The sequence below is a fragment of the Fringilla coelebs genome, assembly GCF_963513975.1.
Source record: "Fringilla coelebs genome assembly, chromosome: 10".
NCBI classification, from domain to species: Eukaryota; Metazoa; Chordata; class Aves; order Passeriformes; family Fringillidae; genus Fringilla; species Fringilla coelebs.
Window position 1 is genome coordinate 1988287 of NC_140036.1, and position 22723 is coordinate 2011009.

A 22723-nucleotide genomic window follows, 5' to 3' on the forward strand; every position below is an offset into this window, starting at 1 on the left:
TTGCTTCATAAACATTCCTATGCTGGGATCACAGAATATCCTTTTGTATTGCCATGGTCATCTGTCAGGGCTAATTGTTAAGTGTCTGCAGGCAGGGTTTTCAGAAAGGCAATTGGATTCTTGCTGCCTTGGCCTGTCTAAAATCCTGTCAAGCAAATCATGTGAACCCTTGCTCCATGCTCATTCTCTCTCCTCTGCTAAGTTTTTGTTTTGTTTTTATTTGCTTTCTGCTTTTATTGTTTTCTTGTAAGAGTTCAAGTCCTCTCCTCTCCTGAGAGTGTACTTTGTGCTGAGTCAGTGCTGTTTTCCACCAGTGGTTTCCCTCAGGCAGAGGGAGGTTCAGAAGTTGGGCATCCCCATTTGCTGTGCCCAGCAGAGCAGAGTGCAAGCTGCCAGCCCCCAAAGCTGAAAATCCTGATGAATTATGTCACAGCATCACTTTCTCCCTCAGGATTTATCCTGGCTCTGCTCTGTTTGTACTCAAGTGTGGTGCTGTTCCCAGGGATCCCAGGACGAGGGAAGAGAGGAGAATCTTGACTCCATGTTTAAGAAGGCTGATTTATTATTTTATGATATATATTATATTAAAAGAAAATTATATAATAAAATTACACTAAAGAATAGAAGAAAGGATTTTATCAGAAGGCTGGCAAGGAATAGAATGGAAATATAATAAAATCTTGTGACTGACCAGAGAGTCTGAGACAGCCGGACTGTGATTGGCCATTAATTAGAAAAAACTACATGAGATTAATTTAAGATGCACTTGTTGCATTCTACAGCAGCAGATAATCATTTCTCAGGAGAAAAATCTTAGCAAAAAGATTTTTCATAAAACATGTCTGTGATACTCAAGGAAGGTTCTCTCCTGGTCTGGGAATTGCTGAGGACAAGGTGCTTCAGATGAGCTTTACTTCTCCCTTAGGGATGGCCCCAGATGTTCCTTTGATCAGTACAATATTTTTTGTTTGCTGTTCTATTTCTCGAGTCATCATAGTGGGGAATGCTCTTGGTGCCTGCAGTTCCCAGTTAGGATATCAGCTTTGGCTTTGTATCGATTTCATTGCTCATTCCATTCTCTGTGATGGGTGTAGAGGTGCCAGTTGTGTGTCCTGAAGAGTTTATTTCACTTGAAACTAAAGAGCCTTCCTACCTGATGGTATTCCACCTTCTTTCCCTTGACATAATGAAGATTGCCCAATTAACTTCTACCAATTTCTGTGCTGTGCCTCGAGGTAACTTCATACCCCTAAGAACACAATGAAGGCTGTTCCACCAACAATCTGTTGTAATATTATTTTGCAACACTCTTCAAGTATTTACAATATTGTGTGAAACTCCAGTCAGTACCTTTTTTGAACACATCTTTTTGGAGGCTGACATCTCTTACATGTACACTCTCTGGTTGGTTTTCACTGATTTTCAGGGTGTTCAAGGGCTGGCATCATCCAGTCACTCAAAGCCATCTGGTAACTTGGTTTTGTTTTTTGCTGCAGTCTTAAAACTGTCTTTATAATCTAGATTACAGGAGCTGTTTCTCAGCCCTGTAGAAGTGGAGAAAGACCATTTTAAATGCTGTTTGCCTTTGTGATCTTCCTTTTCTAATTACCTCATTAGCACGCTGCATTTGTCTGGTCGTTTTCCATAATTGCTAATAAATAAGATTATTTGTGAAACTTCCACTGGAGCCCATTAGAATAGTTCTGGCAGAGATGGAATTCTCCTCGTGTCAGTTCTGCTTCACAAAATCTTCAGGGCAGCTAAACTCATTGTGTGCCAGGCTTGAGCTTTCTTGTAATCTGTTGGCAGTTATTTAATATTTCAAATGAACTCTTTGCATAGGTATTTTTCAAAAGAGAAACCTTTCTCAGCTGATTGTGTAGAATACATGAAATCCTTTTGTTTTCCTTTGTGCATCCAGATTTTACCCTGGTGACTGCAGCTCCTCCAGCAGAATTGTACTCTGCCATAAATGCCGTGCTTCTTTCCTCAAAAACAAGCCATGTGCCAGTAAACTTATCAAGATGTGTTTCTTTTATTTATTTATTTATTTATTTATTTATTTATTTATTCATTTATTTATTTATTTATTAAAGTGTTTATCTTGGCAGTTCTCAGAGAGCAGTGCTGCTCATGGGTCGATCATCCCTTTTTGGAGATGTCTCAGCCGTGAGATGCTCAGTGAGTGTACCCAGATTTAGGCTGGTGCAGCAATGACAGAATGTGGGGTTGGAGAGGTTTTTGTGAGTAGTGCCACCGTGGGAGGTGCTCAGAGATGAAGCACATCAGAGATGAAGTGTGTTGGTCACTTTTAGTGCCAAGGCTCAGGAGGGGGGCTCACCCCTCTCCAGTTCATGGTGTGCCAAGGCTCAGGGCAGTCCTGCTCTGCCTGGCTTTTCCTCATGCAGAATTGTGTTCAAACCCAGCAGCACCTCAGGAAAACAACATTTTCTTTCCTTCCTTGGAGTTCCCCCCTGGGTGACAAGCAGCTGTGATCACCAGGAGAGGGGTTTGTGTTTGCCACGTGCTCTGCTTGTTCCTGCCAGTGTGTGAAGGAGTGGGCAGAGGGGTCAGTCAGATCAAAGCTGATAATCCTGATGAATTCTGTCACATTCTGCAGCTGATGTCACTGCTTGTGCTAGTTGGTGCACGTTTCTGTGCTCCCTGAATTAGGGAAAAAACAAGGATTGCAGAGCCCTGTTGGTCAGAGGGTCACATGTTCCAGGGGCTGCATCTGAAAACTGCAAGGGAAATGTCCAAAAATTCTTAATTTGGGGACACCACTGACTGCTGCAGATCATCAGTGGATTCACACAACTGAATTTCAGGCAAACCATTCCAGCCCAAGGGTCAAATTATGAATAAATATAAGACAAAGCACACCATCTGGTGGACCATGCCTAATGTAACTGAATTAGTTTTTCAGGGGATCTCAAGGCTGCTGAAGTGGCTTCTCCATATTTCTCATTTTGCTCCTCACTAAATGGCACATGGAGAGCTCTTCCCTTGCCTCCCCCATCACCTCTAACCCCTGAGTGACTCAGGGATGGTGGTGGCTGCTCTGGACTGTGCTGAGGCTGGGACAGACAGGCACCCTGGCAAGCCCAGGGCTGCAAATTCACATTTCAGCTCCCTCTGGTTCTGGCTGCACTATGCCCTCTGCTCTGGGGGGTTTGCAGGCAGCACAGACCCCTGGGGTGATTTCCTGCTTTCAAAGATGAAGGAAGCAGAGCTGATGTGAAATGATTGGTGTAAAGTCTCTCTTTGGCTCAACACTTGATGATTTTGCTAGAAAATGACTGAAAAAAAAAATAAAATTAGGCAATGACTCCAGAGCTCCCTGGCTTTAGCAGGTTGAGTTTTAGAAGGCTGAGAAAGGAGGTATTATCTTTTAGGTGCTCCAGTCTGCAGATTTCAGTGTGTTCTTCTCTTACTGAATAGTTTTCACATTTGTACAGAAAGTAGGACAGTCACATTTTTATGACACCAAAGAAATAAGTGGTGAGATGTGATTTTCTGAGTCTCAGTCAGGAAGAGTTTGTCCTTCCCAGTGTGTCTCAGAAAGGTGTTGCTGCTTTAGCCCTTGCTGATCACAGTGGAATTATTCAACCAGTACCAACAAAAATGCATGCCAGAAGACAAAATATTTCTGCTTAGATACTGCTGTCTTGATATATAGTGTGTAATTTCTTTTTTTTAATGTGAACACAAAATTAGAAATATCTCAGCAAATATATAGTAAATTTTCTGAACAGTGAATTTTATTCTTCTTCTACATACATGGCAACTCTTGAGGTTGTATGACAAATGATTTCCTCAAAAGCAGATTTGGTCCCATAGAGATGTTTGCTGCACTTCCTGGGTTCCTATGAACTGACTCTGAGGCTCAGATGTTCAGCTTTGCCATGAGATATTTGATGTCCCATTCATCCCAAAAAAAAAAAATGAAAATGAAATTTAAATTTTGATGCCTCTTGCTCAGCAGTGTTGGGCCAAATACTCATGCAGAGAACAGAAAATTCAAATGATGAGAACTTCCTTGAGGATTAACTTCATGTTCCAGGTATCCTGAATATTCCTAAATATCATGGCTGGTTATATTTATATTTATATTTACATTCATATTTATATCTATATCTATATTTATAAATTATATTAAGGTTATTAATATACTATGTATGCATATATAATTAATTTATTCATAATTTATATTACTTATATATAATTTATAAATAATTATATCTGTTTTATTTATCTTATTAATATATTATTAATATAATACTATTAAATAACTAATATACATTTATTATCTTTTTATTATATGTATTATTATATGTATTTTTATGCATTTAATATATTATATCTACAGAGAGATATATGCACAGATATATGCATATATAATATATTATACATTTAAAAAAAAAATATATAATATATATATATATATAGCTGCCCCTAATGCAGCTCCTGCAGTTATTTCCCTGGAATTCAAAGTTATTTCTATTTTATTAGACAATAATTTTATTATTCAAAGTTATTTCTATTTTATAGGCTTGTTTTTTTGAAGGCATATTTATATATTATTTATTTATATTAATAATATATTATTAATATATTATCTACAATATAATTAATACATATTTTATTATATTTCTATTAAATATGTTAATATTATATATATTTTTATTATTATTATTTATTATATATCCAGAGATAGATATACACACATATATACACACACATATAATATATATAACATATTTATTAAAATTATATATTTTATATATATAGCTGTCCCTAATGCAGCTCATGCTGTCATTTCCCTGGAATTCGAAGTTATTCCTAATATATTAAAAATAATTTTATTATTCAAAGTTATTTCTATTTTATATTCTAGCTTTTTTTTTTAAGGCATATTTGACTATGAGCAAACTCTGTACTTTGCTTCCTTTTCATATTATGAATTTAAAAAGGCACATTTCAGAACAGCATCTGGCTTTTTAAAATGCTTTCTTTTACTCAGATATCTTAATTTATCTTTTTTTATTGATGAAATAAAAACATGCCTTCAGCTGAAAGGCAGATATGTAAACAGCATTTCACTTTTTATCTTTTTTTAAACATGAGATGAGCCTTACTTACCTAATATCTAAGAAATTGATTCTGTTTTTCTGAAATACTGAAAAGCTGGGTTTGGCTTTTGTTTTTCTTTAAGTATCTTAGCTTACCCTGATCAATCAATGGAATAACCCTGGCCTGAGGCTTGAGGTCTGGATGAAAATTCTGTCTGCACAAGCTGTTCCCTGGGCTCCAGGGTAACAGTAACTTCCAGGAGTGCTCCAGTGACAATATTTTAATACAGCTTTCCTGGACATTCCAGCTGACATTTCTGGGTTTAGTTGGAATAAAGTACTAGAGCTGTAACCAGAGTTAACAATTCTATACTACAATATTTCAGTTAAATTGCAGGTTATTAAATAAAGCAAGCCAATTCCTGATCTCACTTAATGTACATTTCCAGTAATTCAGGATCTGATGTCAACAAAAAAAAATGGTTTAGATAGTGCAAAGGAGTAAAATAATCAGATTATCTTTCAGGAAATGTATAGTGTTTATTCCAAAGCATTTTAAGGTGGTACAGAGGTAGTAGAAGGCTCTGCAGTCTGCAGGGTGCTGCTTTGGGTCAGATGGACAAAAGGGCTGTTCCTGGGGAGGCTTTGGCTCCTGGCTGGGCTGGGGGATTGCTCCCTTCTTGCTGGGTGTGCAGTTCTCCTGCAGTGCTCTGCCCTGTCTGCTCCTCTTCCTCAGGAGCTGGAGCCCCTCTTCCCTGAAATCACCATCCTCTGTGAAATCACCATCCTCTCTGAAATCACCATCCTCTGTGAAATCACCATCTGCTCTGAAATCACCATCCTCTCTGAAATCACCATCCTCTGTGAAATCACCATCCTCTCTCAAATCACCATCTTCTCTCAAATCACCATCCTCTCAATCACCATCCTCTGTGAAATCACCATCCTCTCTGAAATCACCATCCTCTGTGAAATCACCATCCTCTCTGAAATCACCATCCTCTGTGAAATCACCATCCTCTCTGAAATCACCATCCTCTGTGAAATCACCATCCTCTCTGAAATCACCATCCTCTGTGAAATCATCATCTTCTCTCTGAAATCACCATCCTCTGTGAAATCACCATCCTCTCTGAAATCACCATCCTCTCTCAAATCACCATCCTCTGTGAAATCACCATCCTCTCTCAAATCACCATCCTCTCTGAAATCACCATCCTCTGTGAAATCACCATCTTCTCTCTGAAATCACCATCCTCTGTGAAATCACCATCTGCTCTGAAATCACCATCCTCTCTGAAATCACCATCCTCTGTGAAATCACCATCTTCTCTCAAATCACCATCCTCTCTGAAATCACCATCCTCTCTGAAATCACCATCCTCTGTGAAATCACCATCCTCTCTCAAATCACCATCCTCTGTGAAATCACCATCCTCTGTGAAATCACCATCCTCTGTGAAATCACCATCCTCTCTGAAATCACCATCCTCTGTGAAATCACCATCCTCTGTGAAATCACCATCCTCTCTCAAATCACCATCCTCTCTGAAATCACCATCCTCTCTGAAATCACCATCCTCTGTGAAATCACCATCCTCTCTCAAATCACCATCCTCTGTGAAATCACCATCCTCTGTGAAATCACCATTCTCTGTGAAATCACCATCCTCTCTGAAATCACCATCCTCTGTGAAATCACCATCCTCTGTGAAATCACCATCCTCTCTCAAATCACCATCCTCTCTCAAATCACCATCTTCTCTCAAATCACCATCCTCTGTGAAATCACCATCCTCTCTCAAATCACCATCCTCTGTGAAATCACCATCCTCTGTGAAATCACCATCCTCTGTGAAATCACCATCCTCTGTGAAATCACCATCCTCTGTGAAATCACCATCCTCTCTCAAATCACCATCTCCTGCTCGCTCTGAGTCTCCCCAGCCTTGGGGTTGTCCTAGCAGGGATCTCCCAGGGAGAGCACACAGGACAGCACAGCTTGGAATCACATTTTTATAAAATGAATTTCCCTCTCTACATCATCAAGACAGCAGCATCTAAGCAGAAATATTTTGTCATCTGCCAGTCATTTTTTTTCATCATTTCTGTTGGTACTGGTTGAACAATTCCACTGTGATCAACAAGGCCTAAACCAGGTTATTATGGGAAAACCCAAGAGCTGCCTTTGTGCCCTGCAAGTCTTTTGTCTCCTTTCCCACCAGCTTTTTACCCCATTCACAGGGCAGATCCCATCTGTTTCACCACTCTGGTTGCTTTTCTGGGCTTTTCCACTTGGGCAGGTCACAGTCCAGACTATTGTATTCACAGGGGAGAGAAATGATGCATCTGACTCCATCTTATCAGCAGGCTGATTAATTACTTTATTATACTATATTACACTATGTTACATTACATCTAAACTGAACCTTCCAAGCACTCAACTGCTCACAGTGCCCAGAATCTTGTGACTGTCACCCAACAGTCCTGACACACACACACACACCTGGCCCTGACAGGCCAAGGAAACAAAACACCATCCCTGTGGGTAATCTCCACATTGCATTCTACTGTGGCACAAACACAGGCACAGCAAATGATAAAAATTGTGTTTTCCATTCTCTGAGGTTCAGAGATATTCCCCAGCAATATTCTTGGGAAGAATTGTGCCTTGCTTTTCTCTGTGAACAGAAATGTGGCTACACCAGACCAGAGCTGGGCCACGTCTGATGTGTTGCTGGTGGCACCAGGGAGGAGAAGGAGCTGAAGCAGGATTCACACAGATCCCATGCAGTCTGTGACACGTGGAATTTAGTTAGGCTGTGTGATGAATCTAACTGTGAACAGCAGCAATATCTGTGCATAATGCATGCATGTCTCCAGAGCTTTAAAGAGGGGAGTCCTTAATCATGGGTGGAAGTTGAAGGATTGGAGAGCCCCTCTGTCTCCATGGGCTGTGAACTCATTCTCTCCACTTGGCCCTGTTTTCCTGGTGGTGATGTGTGTGGAAGGGAGGATTTAGCAGGATTTGAAGGATAGGAGAGCCCCTTTGTCTCCATGGGCTGTGAACTCCCTCCCTCCCTCCAAGTGGCCCTGTTCTCCTGGTGATGATGTGAGGAAGGGAGGATTTAGCAGCAGCAGCAGTGAGTGTGAGCTGCCTGAGCCTGGCTTTGCCCATTTTGGTCCCTCTGAGGGCTCTGGCATTGATGCTGCTGCTGTCTCTGATCTCTGCATGTTTGTGCAAACTCCGTGCACTGCTGTAGGTTTGTAATTGCACTTAGGGGCAGTTAGTGGAGCCTGGTGATTCATGGGGAAGAAAACAATGTCATTTGATAAAAAACACCCCAGCCAACCCACAGGTTTCTTTATCCTGGGTAACAGTGATGCAAGCCTCCAGAAAAATTCCAACAGCTCTAACCAGGGGGTGAATGCAGAGCAGTCAAGGGCAGTGAAAAGGAAAACCCTTGCATTTTGCTGCTGTGGATGAGTTTCTGATCAGACAAAGCAGCACACACAGGGAATCCCCAAACAGACTGGAGGAGGCCAGGAGCTGACCCATTAAATTTAATCTCTCCTGTTTTACAACTAGATGAGCTCAGGAAGCTCTGTCACATGTCCCTGTGCTGCCACAGTGGGTCACCATGTGTTTGTTTGCACATGATGGACATTGGAGCATTCAAATAATGTGATTGGGGAATAAAGGTAAAGGCAGGTAAGATGCAGCAGGGTTGTAATATTGTCCAAATGCACTGATGGGGATTTTTACAATCCACTCCACCCTTGGCTTCAGAGTAATAGTTCAGGTGGGTTCTTCCTGGGGACACAAGTGCAGCTGGGTTTGCTTCTAAGATCTGAGCCCTGCCATCATTTTGGGTGTGTTACTGCATGGAAGAACTTGAGAATGTTAGTTACAAAGGTTCAAATATTGAATTATGAATGAAACAAACCTCTCCATGCTTTATGAAATTGCTGTTGGTTCATGACTTGAATGGTTTAAAGTGGTAAGTGATGCTGCAAGAAACTGTGACTTTTATTCTGGTTGGCGTATTTTAAAACATAAATATTTATAATAAGTTTCCTTCCCATTTGCAATACATTTTCTCTTTGTAAGTCCCTTGTAATATGATTCTTGATTCTGATGGATGTGGTTCCAGTCACTGATGTGTTATTTCTTCTGTTTTTCAGTTATACCAGCAGAGTTGTTTCCAATGGGCTGAAGGCACAAATTAATAATCCAGAACTGAAAGTCAGAGGATTGGACCCACTCATCAAAAATTTAATTGATAAACTTCAGCACTTTAATCAAGTAAGTAATTTTCCAAGATAAAACCATTTTATCATGGAGCTGAAGGTAAAATCTCCAGGTGGTGCTGGTCATCATATCCCACTTTCCAGGACTGCAGGCAGCTGTAGTGTGGGTTTGTGCTGAAGGCAGCTGAAGATGCCATTGTCCCAGCTGGGCTGTGAGCTCCAGTGAGGCACAATTCCCTGGAAATTGCTCCCTGGCTGCTGCTGAAGTGCCCCAGGAGCAGGGGAGCTCCTGCTCCAGTTCCCAAGGAGCCTGGGCTGCAGCTGCTCCTGCTGGGACACTCCTGCCCTGGGCACTGTCCTCTGGTCGTGCAGCCTCCTGCTCCTCAGGGTGGGTTGAGCCCTTTCCTGACCCAGAGGTGGGGCAGCTGAGAGGTGTTTTAAACACCTCTATTCCATTTTCAGTCTCATGGGAAGGGTGAGACAATTCAGATGTTCTAATTCATGCCATCATCATCAAAATCCAACTATTTCTTAATTACAATATATTATAAGTGTTTCTTGGCCTATCAGCTTTTGCCACACCATGCTTGCTGTAAATGTCTTAAAAATAATAATCTCAAATTACTCTTTGTGGGTCCTACTACAATTCATTTCTCATAGTTCTATTTCTCCAAAGTATCTAGTCTTATTTGCAGTTTCTAGTTCCATTTCTCTCTCAACAGTGTCTGTCCTATTCCATGGCATTTCTAAGTCTGCATTTCTTACCCCAAGGTTTTCATACAGGTACATTCCATGTGAGCTTTCTGTCAAGCTTTGAAAATTCTCTACAAATCCATTTCCCACACTCAGGGCTGTAGAACCAACAGATCAAACCCAAAATGAGCCTGTGAGGGTGTGACAGCCAGACTGGAAATGCTAAAGTCAGGGCAGAGGGTGCCCCAAGATGAATTCACCTTGCCCCTAGAAAAACATTTCCTTCACAGGCCTTCTTCTGCCCAAAAGGAGAGGCAACCTTGGGGTTTGTCAGAGGTGTGGTTAAGCTGTGAGAGATGAGAAGTTCTCAGAAGGCTGATTTGATATGATATGACATGATATTTTATTATATTATATTATATTGCTATACTAAAACTATACTAAAGAAAGAGAAAGGAGACACAAGAAGGCTTCACAAGAATGAATAATAAAAACCTGTGACTGACTCGGAGAGTCTGACACAACTGGACTGGGATTGGCCATTAATGAAAAACAATTCACATGGAACCAATCAGACATTCACCTGGTGGTAAATAATGTCCAGACCACATTCCAACGTAGCAAACACAGGAGAAGCAATCAGATAATTATTGTTTTCATTATTTTCTGAGGCTTCTCAACTTCCCAGGAGAAGAAATCCTGGCGAAGGGATTTTTCAGAAAATATCACAGTGACAGGACTCCATTTTCTTCCTGGTGGAAAAAACTGAATTTATTAAAAACCACACACTTTTATAGACAGTTATGATTCAGGTGGGCCTGGTTGGTCCTCAGTCAATATCCCTCATACCAGTGGCTCATTGGACACACCAGCCTCTTGTAAACATTCTTAGGAGAAAACAACACCAGCTGCAAAGATTAAGAATTGTTTTAATTCTTTCTCTGCTGTGGTGGTGTTCCCAGGGGTCCCAGGACGAGGGAAGAGAGGAGAATCTTGACTCCATGTTTCAGAAGCTGATTTATTATTTTATGATATATATTATATTAAAAGAAAATGATATGTTAAAACTATACTAAAAGAATAGAAGAAAAGATTTCATCAGAAGGCTAGCAAGGAATAGAATGGAATGATAATTAAATCTTGTGACTGACCAGAGAGTCTGAGAGAGCTGGACTGTGATTGGCCATTAATTAGAAAAAACTACATGAGATTAATTAAAGATGCACCTGTTGCATTCCACAGCAGCAGATAATCACTGTTTACATTTCGTTTCTGAGGCCTCTCAGCTTCTCAGGAGAAAAGATCCTAACAAAAGGATTTTTCATAAAACATGCCTGTGACACTCTCTTGTCAGTAGCCACACCTGTGGCACTCCAGGTGCTGCTGTGACTGGGAGTCAGGAATTCCTCTACTCACTCCTAAAAAAGTACAATCTTCCCTTACCTCTTGTCAAGCAAATCTATAAATCCATAATCTAAGCTGTAATTAGTGTTTTTGTTAAATCCTGCTGGTCTCTAATATTCTCCTGTTCTGAAGGCTGCAGTTTAGGGATGCTTTGTATTTGATTTAACTCACCATGGGGGATAACAACAACCAGCCTGGTGCAGTGCTTAATATTGCACTGAAATAGGCATTCTGTGGTCAGATTGATGAAAAGGATGATTCATTATTAATCTGTCTTTGCATGTTATAAAGTGTTAATTTACTTTATAAATATTAGATATATCCATCTGTGTAATAGTGCTCTATAAACACTGACAATAGGAAATAGTTAGAAATAGATTCAATCAAAAGTAGTTGTGTATTGGAAATTCTATTTTCTTTGTCTGCTGTAGAAAAATAAAAATCTGCCTGCTCTGAGCTGCATACTAATTTTCCTAAATTACATACATTTTAAAAACAGTCTCAGAAAGCACTTTTTAGCCAGAAGAATAAAATCCAGCTCTTGGCTGTGTCTGTAAGTTGGAAGTGTTGCTTTTTGGTACTTGTAACAGTTTCAGGAGAATATCTTCTTTAAGTAAATGTAACTCCCATCAGATTGAGGTGCTTAGCAAGAATGGATTCCAAGGGTGAAGGATTAAACAGAATACTGATTATTGCCCTAAGATGGTTTGTTCTTAAGTACTTAGAATAATATAAAATCCTTTGATCATAATTTTAGTAAGATTTCTTTGGAGATCAAAGCATCAAAGAAGTTGCTAAATATCTGAGGCTTTCACATACAACATCAAACACATGTAGCTGTTTTCTACTTCTTGGATTTTTGTTTCAGTTGTGATATTATTGTACAAATAAAAACTGACACTGGAAAGCCAATTAAATCAGGAGTTTAAAGTGACATCAATAGTGTGTGTAGTCTGTAGAGTTATGCAGAATTCTATTCCTAATTGAATTTTTTCATAAGAAGACCTTTCTAAATGTATTTTTTTAGTGATGTGTAGGGTGAAATGTGAACACTGCTCAAATAAGGTGTTGTCTGTGTATCTTCTGAAACATTTGCAGCCCTGTTTGGAGCAGTGGTTGCACACAGAAGCAGTCCCAGAGGAGCCTGGGGAGCAGGGAGCAAAGCCATGCCCAGAGTGTGCATCTCAGGTGATTTGGGGTGCCTGGGCCCCAGCAGGCTCCTGCCCCTTCAATGACATTGCTAAACTACCCAGAGGACAGCAAATCCTTGGGGAAGAGAAGGCTGGGATGAGATTTTTCAAGGAATAACATTTCTGTCTCAAGGAAACAAGCTGGGTCTGTCCCTCAGGGAGCCTGGACCTGCTGGATTTCACTTTCTCTCTGGTTTTCAGAGGTGTTTGAAATCAGAATAACCTGCTCTGGATCAGTTTGCTGAGGCTGGGGAGAGCTGTGTTCAAATCAACAGCATTCATTTTCCTACAAGATTTGCCTTAGCTCAGCAGTTCCTAAGGGTTTCTGGAGCAAATCTCATTGCTGCTGTCTGTGATGGTTTCTCTGCCACCTTCTTCTTCCTCTCCTCCTCCTCCTCCTCCCTGAGCAGCCTCTGTCAGGCCAGCAGGGCTTGGCCACTGTGAGCAGGAGTGGCTCTGGCCAGGCAGGAGCAGCCAAAAATTCCCTCATTGAAATCCCACCCTGACTGGCTTTGCCCTTCCTTTGTGAGCTCCCTGTTATATCCACAAAGGTAAAAGATCCTAAAGGTAAAATGACCCTAAATCTCATGGGTGTGAGCAAAACCCTTGTCCTGCTCCCGTTCTAGCTGGTGCATCCCAGCTCCAGCATGCTACAAATAATCTGTATGCAAGGCATCTTCCATTTCTGCTGTCACTTAGGCTGAAATGCCACTTCGGTGGAGATTATAGAAGCTCCTCATTTCTTTTTTTTTTTCTCTCATCTGGGACTTAAATCCTCAGCACATCGTTGTTGTTTTTTTTCCTAAAATGATTATGCAAATAGCAGGCTATTTTATATCCACTTGGCAAAGCTGGAAGTAAAGTGAAATTTAGAGAATATTATTCAACAATTACTGTTATTTGCATCCCTGACAGATAAGGTGGTTGAAGGGTTTATTGTTAGTGGCTGATTCACATATCAATAGAATTACTGAGCTACAATTTACAGTAACTTCTAGTAAGGCAAAAACAGATCAAGTGAAGTCCCAGGTTGATGGGGGAAAAAAGCAGCAGAAATAACATCTTTTCCTCCCTCTTTTTTGTGAATAGAGCAGGTGTGAACCACAATTGATGTTAAACACAATAATGCCCCACTGCACCTTTTTGGAGTGCTGCTTCTTGCCCCAAAATCACACTTAAATGTTTCAATGTTTTTCATAGTTCAGACTGAACTGGTTCTCAGGCCAAGGTTAAAAATCCTCAAGGATCAATTGCCCTGAGAAGAAATGAGAATGCTGGGAAAAGTGAAAAAGCTGTGACTGTACCTTTACTAGCAGGGAGGTATCAACATTCTCAAGGGATTATAATATAATAAGCATTATACAGGTTTGACTTATTTGGGTTTTGTCAGGCTAAATCTCCTCCTGACAGCTTTTGTGAATCAGTGTGTTTTGCTCTTGTCAGAGATGAATGCTTGGGGCATGGCTGGGGTTCAAGGCAGTGCAATAACCTAGTGCAGAAAATGAGAGTGATGTCAAAGCAAATCTTCCTGAATGTGGACCCCATGTATTTTATTTTTTTTCTCTCTGCCAAAGTCTCATGGATCTGCCAGCTGAACTAAGAAATGCATGTAACTTAATTCCTTTCAGACTTCTAGACAGAGGATTCTGTTAGAGCAGAGTTCAAAGCAACAGCACTGAGATGTTTCATTCCAATAATATGAGCCAGCCATAATTTAATCTTGAAAGTGAATTTAGTTGAGTTCTACAATAGGGAATAATGCAATAAATCATTTAAGTAGTACTTAATTTAAAAGTGTGTATTTTTTTAGACATCTATAAAATTTATTACCTTGTAGAGTTTTTATATGAGATATGAGTGGAGACAAGTTGGTTTGATTTTTAGCCAGAGTTGTAGCTGACTTGGACTAGGATTCAGAATTTTCTGTTCTTTGTTTCATCCAGTGAAAGCCTGGAAGGAAAGGCATCACTGAGAAAGATTGTTGCTCTCCTGCTTCTGTCCCCTGGTATTTCAAAACCCCCACAGGCTTTGAACAGGTACCACTGCTTGTCCCCCACAGCCCTCCCCAGAGCTGTCACTGTCACAGAAATGCCATTTCCCCCTCCCAGCAGTGCCAGCTGCTCTGGACAGAGCAGAGGTGGCACTTCTGCAGGGCAGCTGTGTAAGAGCTGAAATGAGGGATGTGGGACTCCAGGCAGCTCTCCCAAATGCAGTTTATTGTATACAAAATGCAGTTTATTGTATACAAAATGCAGTTTATTGCATACAAAATGCAGTTTATTGCATACAAAATGGAGTTTATTGCATACAAAATGCAGTTTATTGCATACAAAATGCAGTTTATCCCATCCAAGAGGTCACAGCAGCCCAGGGTGGTGGGTGACAGAGCTGTGCCCACAGCTGTCAGCTCCAGCTGCAGGCAGGCCTGCAGACCCTTTGGTTTTGGTCACAGTGCATTCTAGACTTTTCTTTGCTGAGCATCTTCATACAGTAGAACCAATCTATCCCTTCACTTTTATCTCTAGCCCATCATAACTGCTGTCATTGCCATATTCATGGTACTGCTCTCCAATCACTAAAGTCAGTACATTGCAGGTTAAGCCAGAAGTTGTTTTTCAGTTTTCTTGCAGTGGAAAATTCTGAGACCTTTTTTCTACTTGCCACATTTGCTGACTTGTTTGCCTGTGCTCTCTTCCTGCTTGGTAAAAACATCTTCTTGTTTGGGGTGGGTTTATCCTTTGCTCTAAGCCATAAAATCCCCTACTAACTCACACACCCTTTGCCTCCTTGGTTATCCAGTGAGACTGGCTCAGCAATTCTTTTCTTCTATATCAAAACTTGCTTCCAATTCTATTCCTTCATCAGACTCCACATTTAAAAATCTTTCTGCTAAGGACACATATCTGTGAGACTTTCTTGTCAAACTTTCACCCTTCCCAACACAGCTGTGCCAGGCTCAGGGCAGAGCAGCCTCAGAGGTGGGTCTTGTCTCAGCTTGTCTGCAGTCAGGTAAAAGGCAATTTTTCACTGAAGGAAGCACCCCTGCAGCTGTGCTGGTCCTTTGTGAATTCACCTGGCTGGGAAGGCATTAACAGCCTTCAGCACCTGGGCCTCCCAAAGCAAACAGCAGGGAGAATTGAATTAATACCACATTTATTGGCTGATTAATGGATAGCACCAAGACATGCACATAGTAGAGGAAAATGAAGGCAGAATTAATGAAACCTGAAACAATTATGTTTAAGATCTTGTGAAGACCAGGAAAGACCAAATGAACTGAATTGTTTTGGTTTTTTTATTTCCTGCCCTGCTGTATAAAAATTGTTCACCCTTCCAGTCAAATAAACTATCATCTCAGATTACCTCAGCAGTTATACAAAGTTTGTTTCTCATCCTGGTTTTTTTTCAATATGTTTGTCCTTATTGGATTCATGGGCAGTTTTTCTTCTCCCCTGCTAAGTTGAACATGTCTTTGCTTCCAGATATGGATGCTGAATGTTCAGCTCTGAGATATTTCACAATCCATATGCAATGAAACAATTCCTCCCAATGCTTGAAACAATCCAGTTTACTCAAGGACTGAGAATGATCTTCCTCTGTGTGGTCTCTTCTGTATGGTTTTCTATTTCTTAGGAAATACAGATATGTGTATATTTATATATATATATATAATCTATATAAATGTAAAAGCAGAGCAGCTGACAGTGATTTTGTCACAGGGATGTTCCTCTGGAGATGTGGGATCTCCTCATCCAGGGCTGGGCAGCTCCAGGCTGTGGGCAGGGGTTTTCTTCTCTCTTAGATTTTAGAAAGAAAGGCAGTTTGGAAGCTCTAACCTTGGTTCTGTTGTGGCACTAAAACTCCTGTCAGAGCCAGAGGTTTGTCTATGGATCAGAACAGGAGAATTCTTTCTAGTCCAGTACATGAAAAAGCATCACTGAACATTGTTTTATGGGCAGCATTTGTTAAAATTCTAATTTGGTGCTAATTGAGATACATACCATCCCTGGCTGAAATCAGTGAACTTCTGCTGCTCTGAGGGCTGCAGGTTATTTGTTTGGTTTTGTTGAACACAGTGACTTGAGATGGAATTAAATAATTTTAATTAGAATTGAGAAATTACCTTTTAGTACTAGAACCAGCACCAGGATTTCAGTAGAAACAGCAATGTGAAATACTGGCTCCACTAAAGTAGAATTTAGCATTTTAAAACAAGACAAATCTAAACCTCAGTGTAAATCCAGCATATCTTATTATATGCTAGCAAATATATAATGCTAAAATGGCCTTTTATTATTCATGTGTTGTGTCTCAGAGTGTGCTGTGCTATTTGTCTTGCAAGCCTTCTCAGAAATTATTTGCCCAGATGGACCATTGTATGTGTTTTGTTTTGCTCATTGTGGGAAATTAGTCTTAATAAATCAAAATCACATATTGAATCTCAGGGGTGACTTGAGCCAAGTGGGGGAGAGGAGGGCAGAGCTACTGTTCCCATCTAGAACTGAGCCAAAGCCTTTCAGAAAAACATAGCTGGGAGAGTCTTACTCTGAAAAAATAAATATGGGATCTGTCCCTTGGGGTGGGTGCCCGGTTCCTGCAGCTGCTGGGTGAAACCTGAGCCCTGGGAAGTGTTTTGGGTGGAATTGCTGAGGAGAGGGTGGAGGAGGGATGTGCTGTGAGCTGAGCTGGGCAGGGTGGGAGCCCCAGGGCTGCAGTGAGCCCCAAGGCCAGGAGCTGTGACTGCACTTCCCTTCTGGGCTCTCACAGGGGAGGGGACTCATGGATCTGCCTGTTTGTTCTGATGGGAATTGATTTTTTTATAGACAGAAAGTCAGCAGTCATCATTGAATTAATTAAGTGGAATCCCAAATTCATACTTATTTTCTTCTTTTCCCTCTAGTTTTCTGATCACTCTAGTAATTCTGAGCCTCATACACTGTTTGAGTAATCACCATTAGAAGTGAGATCATGGCATTTACTTTTGGTCTAATTCCTGAGGTATAATAACAGGCTTATTTTTGGAGGTGGTAAGTTTAGCATAATAGGAAAAGAAAGCAGAGCTTTATGGGTTTATCATTGTTTTCTTTAGGGTAGAGTAAAGGTCTTTAAACAATTAATTGATCATTGTCCAAAAGCAAGAGCAAGGTCATTTTCCTCTCTTTCTCTTGTGCTGCTAAAGGGAGCAGCCAGGCAGAAAAAGCAGGGGAGGGGAGTGGGACCAAGGCCATCAAACCCCAGCCTTGTTCTGTGAGCTGCACTGCTGGTGGTGAGTGGATTCTTGCTGCTGAAGGACTCAGCCACTTCCTGTGGGAAAATGTCATGGTTTGATGCTGGCACAGTGCCAGTGCCCCCATGAAAATATGTTCTCCCCAGTGGCTGCTGTGAGATGTGACCAGAAATAGAGCAAAGCAGGCTCCAGCTTAGGAATAAAGGAAAGAACTTTATTAACTTACAATATGAGAAAAGGAACACACAGGACTCAGAATGAAAAGGAACATGCAGGACTCAGAATGAAAACCTTCCAAAAATCATTCCTCCTCCTCCCCCCAGTTTCCACCACCACTCAAAACAGAACCTTAGATTCTCAATCCAGTTGTGACATCAAATTAGATCCAGGACTGCTGAACAGCTGACCAGTGTGATCAAGCAGAAGCCCTTTATTGTTGACATTACACACATTTATAGATTCTACAGACTGCTAAGTACAGCCTGCTTGATTGGTGCCTTTGCCTTGTTCCCTGGTTCTCTGCCTGCATTTCTCACAGTGTGTGACTGGTTACAGTCCAGGTGTTTCACACTCCTCTGTTTTCCAGTTCCTGCAATCTTGTTTCTGAGCCTCTTCTTTCTTAATTTAGCACAATTTTTGTTTCAGTAGCCTTGATGAGTTCCTGAGGCTTTGATACCAAACTTAGAAGCAGTGCTGGTGCACACTATGACCTAACCCTTGCAAATACATTGCAACAACTTCCCAGCTACAGCCAACCAGCAATAATTTGGGTTGTTTTGCAGCACAGCTTGATGAATCAGACCTGGGCTGGAAGGAGCTCAGGTGTCCCTGTGAGCCTGGTTTGGCTGCCCAGTGCCAGCCCCAGGAGCTCCCTGCACAGGGAGCAGGTCTTGGACAGCACCTGCAGCCTCAGATTTGGGTCCCTTGGCTGGGACAGCTTCGTGTGAGATGGTTCTGACCTGTCTGCCCAGGCAAGCACCCTCTGGGAGTTAAAACCTGTGACTGTTTGGTGCCATGTGAGCAGTCCTGGCCTGCCTGGAGAGCAGAAGAGCTGATGCTGGCTGTGAGGTGAGGTTGTCCAAACTTCCCAGTGAGGTCTCTGAAGGACAGAACAGGGCCATGAGCAGGGCAGAGGAGTTCCTGCTCCACCCTGCTCTCCTGTCAGTGTCTGTTGCCTTACACTTTGGAATTTAGAGAGCCAGGCTGAGTGCTGGAGAGAGGCCATGGCAGCAAAAACTTTTCTACTTAGGGAAGCATTCACAAGTAATTAGTGAATAGGAGGACCAAAGAAAACAATCCTCTTGTTTCAGGCAGAGCCACTGCTGTGAAACAGCATTTTTTTGTCACTTCAAAGAAATTCAGTCTTAAAGCAGGCCTGCTTTGCTTCTGGCACTGTGGCACTGGTTTGGTGTTGTGCATGGCACTTGTAAAGGTTTGGGTATCTCCCACAGCCCTGAGCCAGGCTGAGAGTTCACCAAACCCAGAACTGATCCCAGCTTATCATGCTCTCATTTTCCTCATCTCTTCACAAGCTCCTCTGCTAATTTGGAGTCAAAAAATCAAGATGTGTGTAGGATCAGCCTAATTAGTAAAATCAAAAAGCATCAGTCAGACGTGGTCACTGTTGCTGCTGCTCTTTTATCCAAAGCAGGATGCCCACAGATCTCCTGGAGCTTCTCTGTTCCCCAAAGCTGGGGGATCTCAGAGCTGGGGGTGCTGAGCAGGGCTGGGCTGGGCTCCCCAGGTGCAGGGAGGGGCCCCCTGCCCCAGGACAGAGCTGGGAGCCTGCTGGGGTCCCAGCTGTGGGGTCCCAGCTGTGGGGTCCCAGCTGTGGGGGTCCCAGCTGTGGGGTCCCAGCTGTGGGGTCCCAGCTGTGGTTTCTCTGGGTCTGCACTGAAGGCACTCCAGACAGTATTTCATGCTGGGACTCAGGTGTTTATTATTCCTTATCAGTAAAACAGTCTCACTGCTGGGAGTTCTGCAGCTTTTCATCAGAAGGCACAAAATGCCCAACAATCTCTTGGTACAAGGGCTCCTAAGACTAAACTGTCCAATTAAGAGCTGACACCTGGATTATTTCCCTTTTAACCCAATAACTGACCCCACAGAGCCACAGTGCAGACTTTTCTGCCCAATTACAAAATGCCACCCAAACCCAGGGAGAAGGAGGAAGAAGCAGCATGAAGAAGGAACCCAGGACAACACCCTGTGCCCTCCATCCTGCTTCCATCCACAGCATCCTAAAAACCCCAACCCCTCAATTTCTCCCCCAGTGACACACCCACACTGCTCTCTATAATCCATTGCACACTTCTGTGGGTTCCAGTTTGTCTTGGAGTCTGGGAAACTTTCTCCATGAGTGAGGGTCAGAGTCAGTGCTGCCCTGGGGGTCAGGGCACCCCAGAGCAGGCAGAGGAATATTCCCAGTGCCCTGGGTGTGCACAGGAGCCTTCATTCCATCCTAACCCTGAGACACCTCTCCTCAAGTGCAGCAATTCCTGCTTCTCCAGGGAAACCCTTCTCCCTCAGCAGCATTAATTCTGTGTGGCTGCCAGCCTGTTTTCTCCCTGCAGAGCTCAGTGCTGCACATTGACCTCACTGATCACAATTCCCATCAGACTCCAGAGGCTCAGAGTGACCTGCCAGCCTCACCTGCCTGCTGACTGACATGAGTGAGCAGGTAGTGAGCACAGCTGTGAGTGTTGTGGTCTTTTATTAATAAGGTACAGAATGGCTAATTGTCTCTTGTTATAGGGTTTTTTAACTTAAACTATCTAACTAAGAAATGACACTTAAATAATTTTCACTTTTAACCTGATAACGAATCACTTGAAGTCTGCAATGGGGACTTTTCTGTCTAATTAGAAAAAATTACCTAAACCTATGAGGAAGAAGGAAGAAGAAGGTGAAGAAGAAGGAAGAAGAAGGTAAAGAAGAACAACCACTCTAAAACTAGAGTTTTAGAACTACCTAGAACTTAATTCTAGAACTACCCCTCTAAAGCCTCTATCTTGCCTTATGTGTATTGACATACTCTAAAACTCCAAACTCTAAGTTTTCTACTCTGTGTTATTCTAAACTTCTAATTAAACTCCACACCCATAATCTCAGTTTTATCAATCAATTTTGGAAGCCTTTTCTACAGCTTCAGGTCAAAAACCAACCCCTCTCCTGGGGTCAGAGCCTGTCAGCACAGAAAATCTAAAATTCCCAGCATCCAGAACTCCAACACATGAGGTCTGAGAGAACCATCTCACAGGGAGTATCACTTCTGTTTATAACTGTTTGCTTCTTATTTTTTGTCTCCTTGCTTTGGTATCAATCCTTGGAGATTTGCAAAGAACATGAGTTCAGCTAATGTGCAAAGGTTTAGTAGGAATTTTACAAACCCTACCACGCTCTCATTTTCACCATCTGTGACTTTAAGGAGCATATAGATTAGTCTTTACCCTTCTTTTTACTGGCCTTTCTTACCCATATTGCAATGTTTTCTTTCTGAAAATGAGCCTCATTTGAGTCAATTTTACAACAATTGAGTTAGTTGTATTATTGAAAGGCAGGACAAACTGAGTGTATCAGCTGATTTGATTCCCCTCCAGACAGTCTGTGCAGTTTGCTCCTAACTCAATTCAGCCCTGTGCAGGTACCTGGGCTGAGGAGGAAAACCTGCAAGGAATGGCTGTGGTCCTAGGAGACTTTGGCACAGTTTTCCATGAACATTGTTTCTCTGTTTCTGTTGAGGTTGGGATTGAAGGCGCTCCAGACAATATTTCATGTACAGACTCAGATGTTTATTATTTCTTATCTATATCACAGTCTTACAAGTCCTGAGTTCTACAGCATTCTACTAACAAGCTACAAAATGCTAACTATCTTTCTCTACAAGGCCTTTGAAGGATAAACTGTCCAATTAAGAAATGACACCTAAATTATTTTGACTTTTAACCCAATAACCAGCCACCCTTGACCAGCAATGTGGACTTTTCTGTCCAATTACACAAAACCACCCAAACCCATGGAGAAGAAGTGAAGAAGGAGCAGCCTCAGCCCCAAAACCTCCATTTTGCCTTATATATATTGCTATTTTCTAAAGCCTTAAACTCTAATTTTTCCATTCTGTGATATTACACACTTCTATTCAAACTCCACACCCACAGTGTCAGAATTCAGGACATCCCTCTGGCTGTCCTGGATTGCCCAAACCCCTGCCAGGGGGCTCAGAGACCCTGGCACAGAGCCCAGAACACCTGTGGGTTTCATTATGACCCATGGAAAAAATTACCAACCTCATATGAGGGTCTGCAAGCCATGAAAGTCTAAGTAAAATAAGAATTAGTTTGTCACAGGGCGAAAAATAGATTTTTTAGGGTTTTTACAATGGGGGTTCAGGGGGCAAGATGCAGGACTCTGGGCGTGTCCAGCCTTTCTCCTTCTTCTTCTTGGTATTCATCTTCTGCTGGGATGTTGGCACTTTTGGATTGGTTTAGAGTAGAAGCTCACTGTCTAACATAGGTGATAGGTAGAGAAAGAATTTTAATGATAAGAAACAATAAACAACCTTGAGAATGAGAACTGAAGAGTTCTGACTCCTTCTTCGACCACCAGGCTGGGAAAAGAGACTTTGTGACACATCTGGGGGTCACTCAGAAGTCCTGAGAGCACAATCCCAGTTCTGTCATTCCATTTTGGAAGCCTTCTCCTCAGCCCCAGCTCAAATGCAGTTTTCTCTTGGGGGTCAGTGCCTGGCAGCACAGAAAATCTGAAATTCTCTGCAGCTAGGTTCCAACACATTGTTCTGTGTGGATAGTTAGGAATGGTGAAAATCAGACCTTCCTCAGCCTCTGTACAAGTCTGGGTCCAGCATTGTGTGCTGCCTTACTTGGTGC

At 41.9% G+C, this 22723-nt stretch overlaps 1 protein-coding gene across 1 annotated transcript in view; it reads left to right on the forward strand.

The window, feature by feature from the left end:
- The window catches only part of LOC311157390 (glypican-5-like), a gene marked incomplete at its 5' end in the record, with an annotated part of 355041 nt that overhangs the window by 190849 nt on the left and 141469 nt on the right, over positions 1–22723 (forward strand). The window contains one exon of the mRNA XM_084212081.1: positions 9258–9378. Within this exon, the coding sequence (XP_084068207.1) occupies positions 9258–9378 (121 nt within the window). The remainder of the gene's footprint in view (positions 1–9257; positions 9379–22723) is intronic.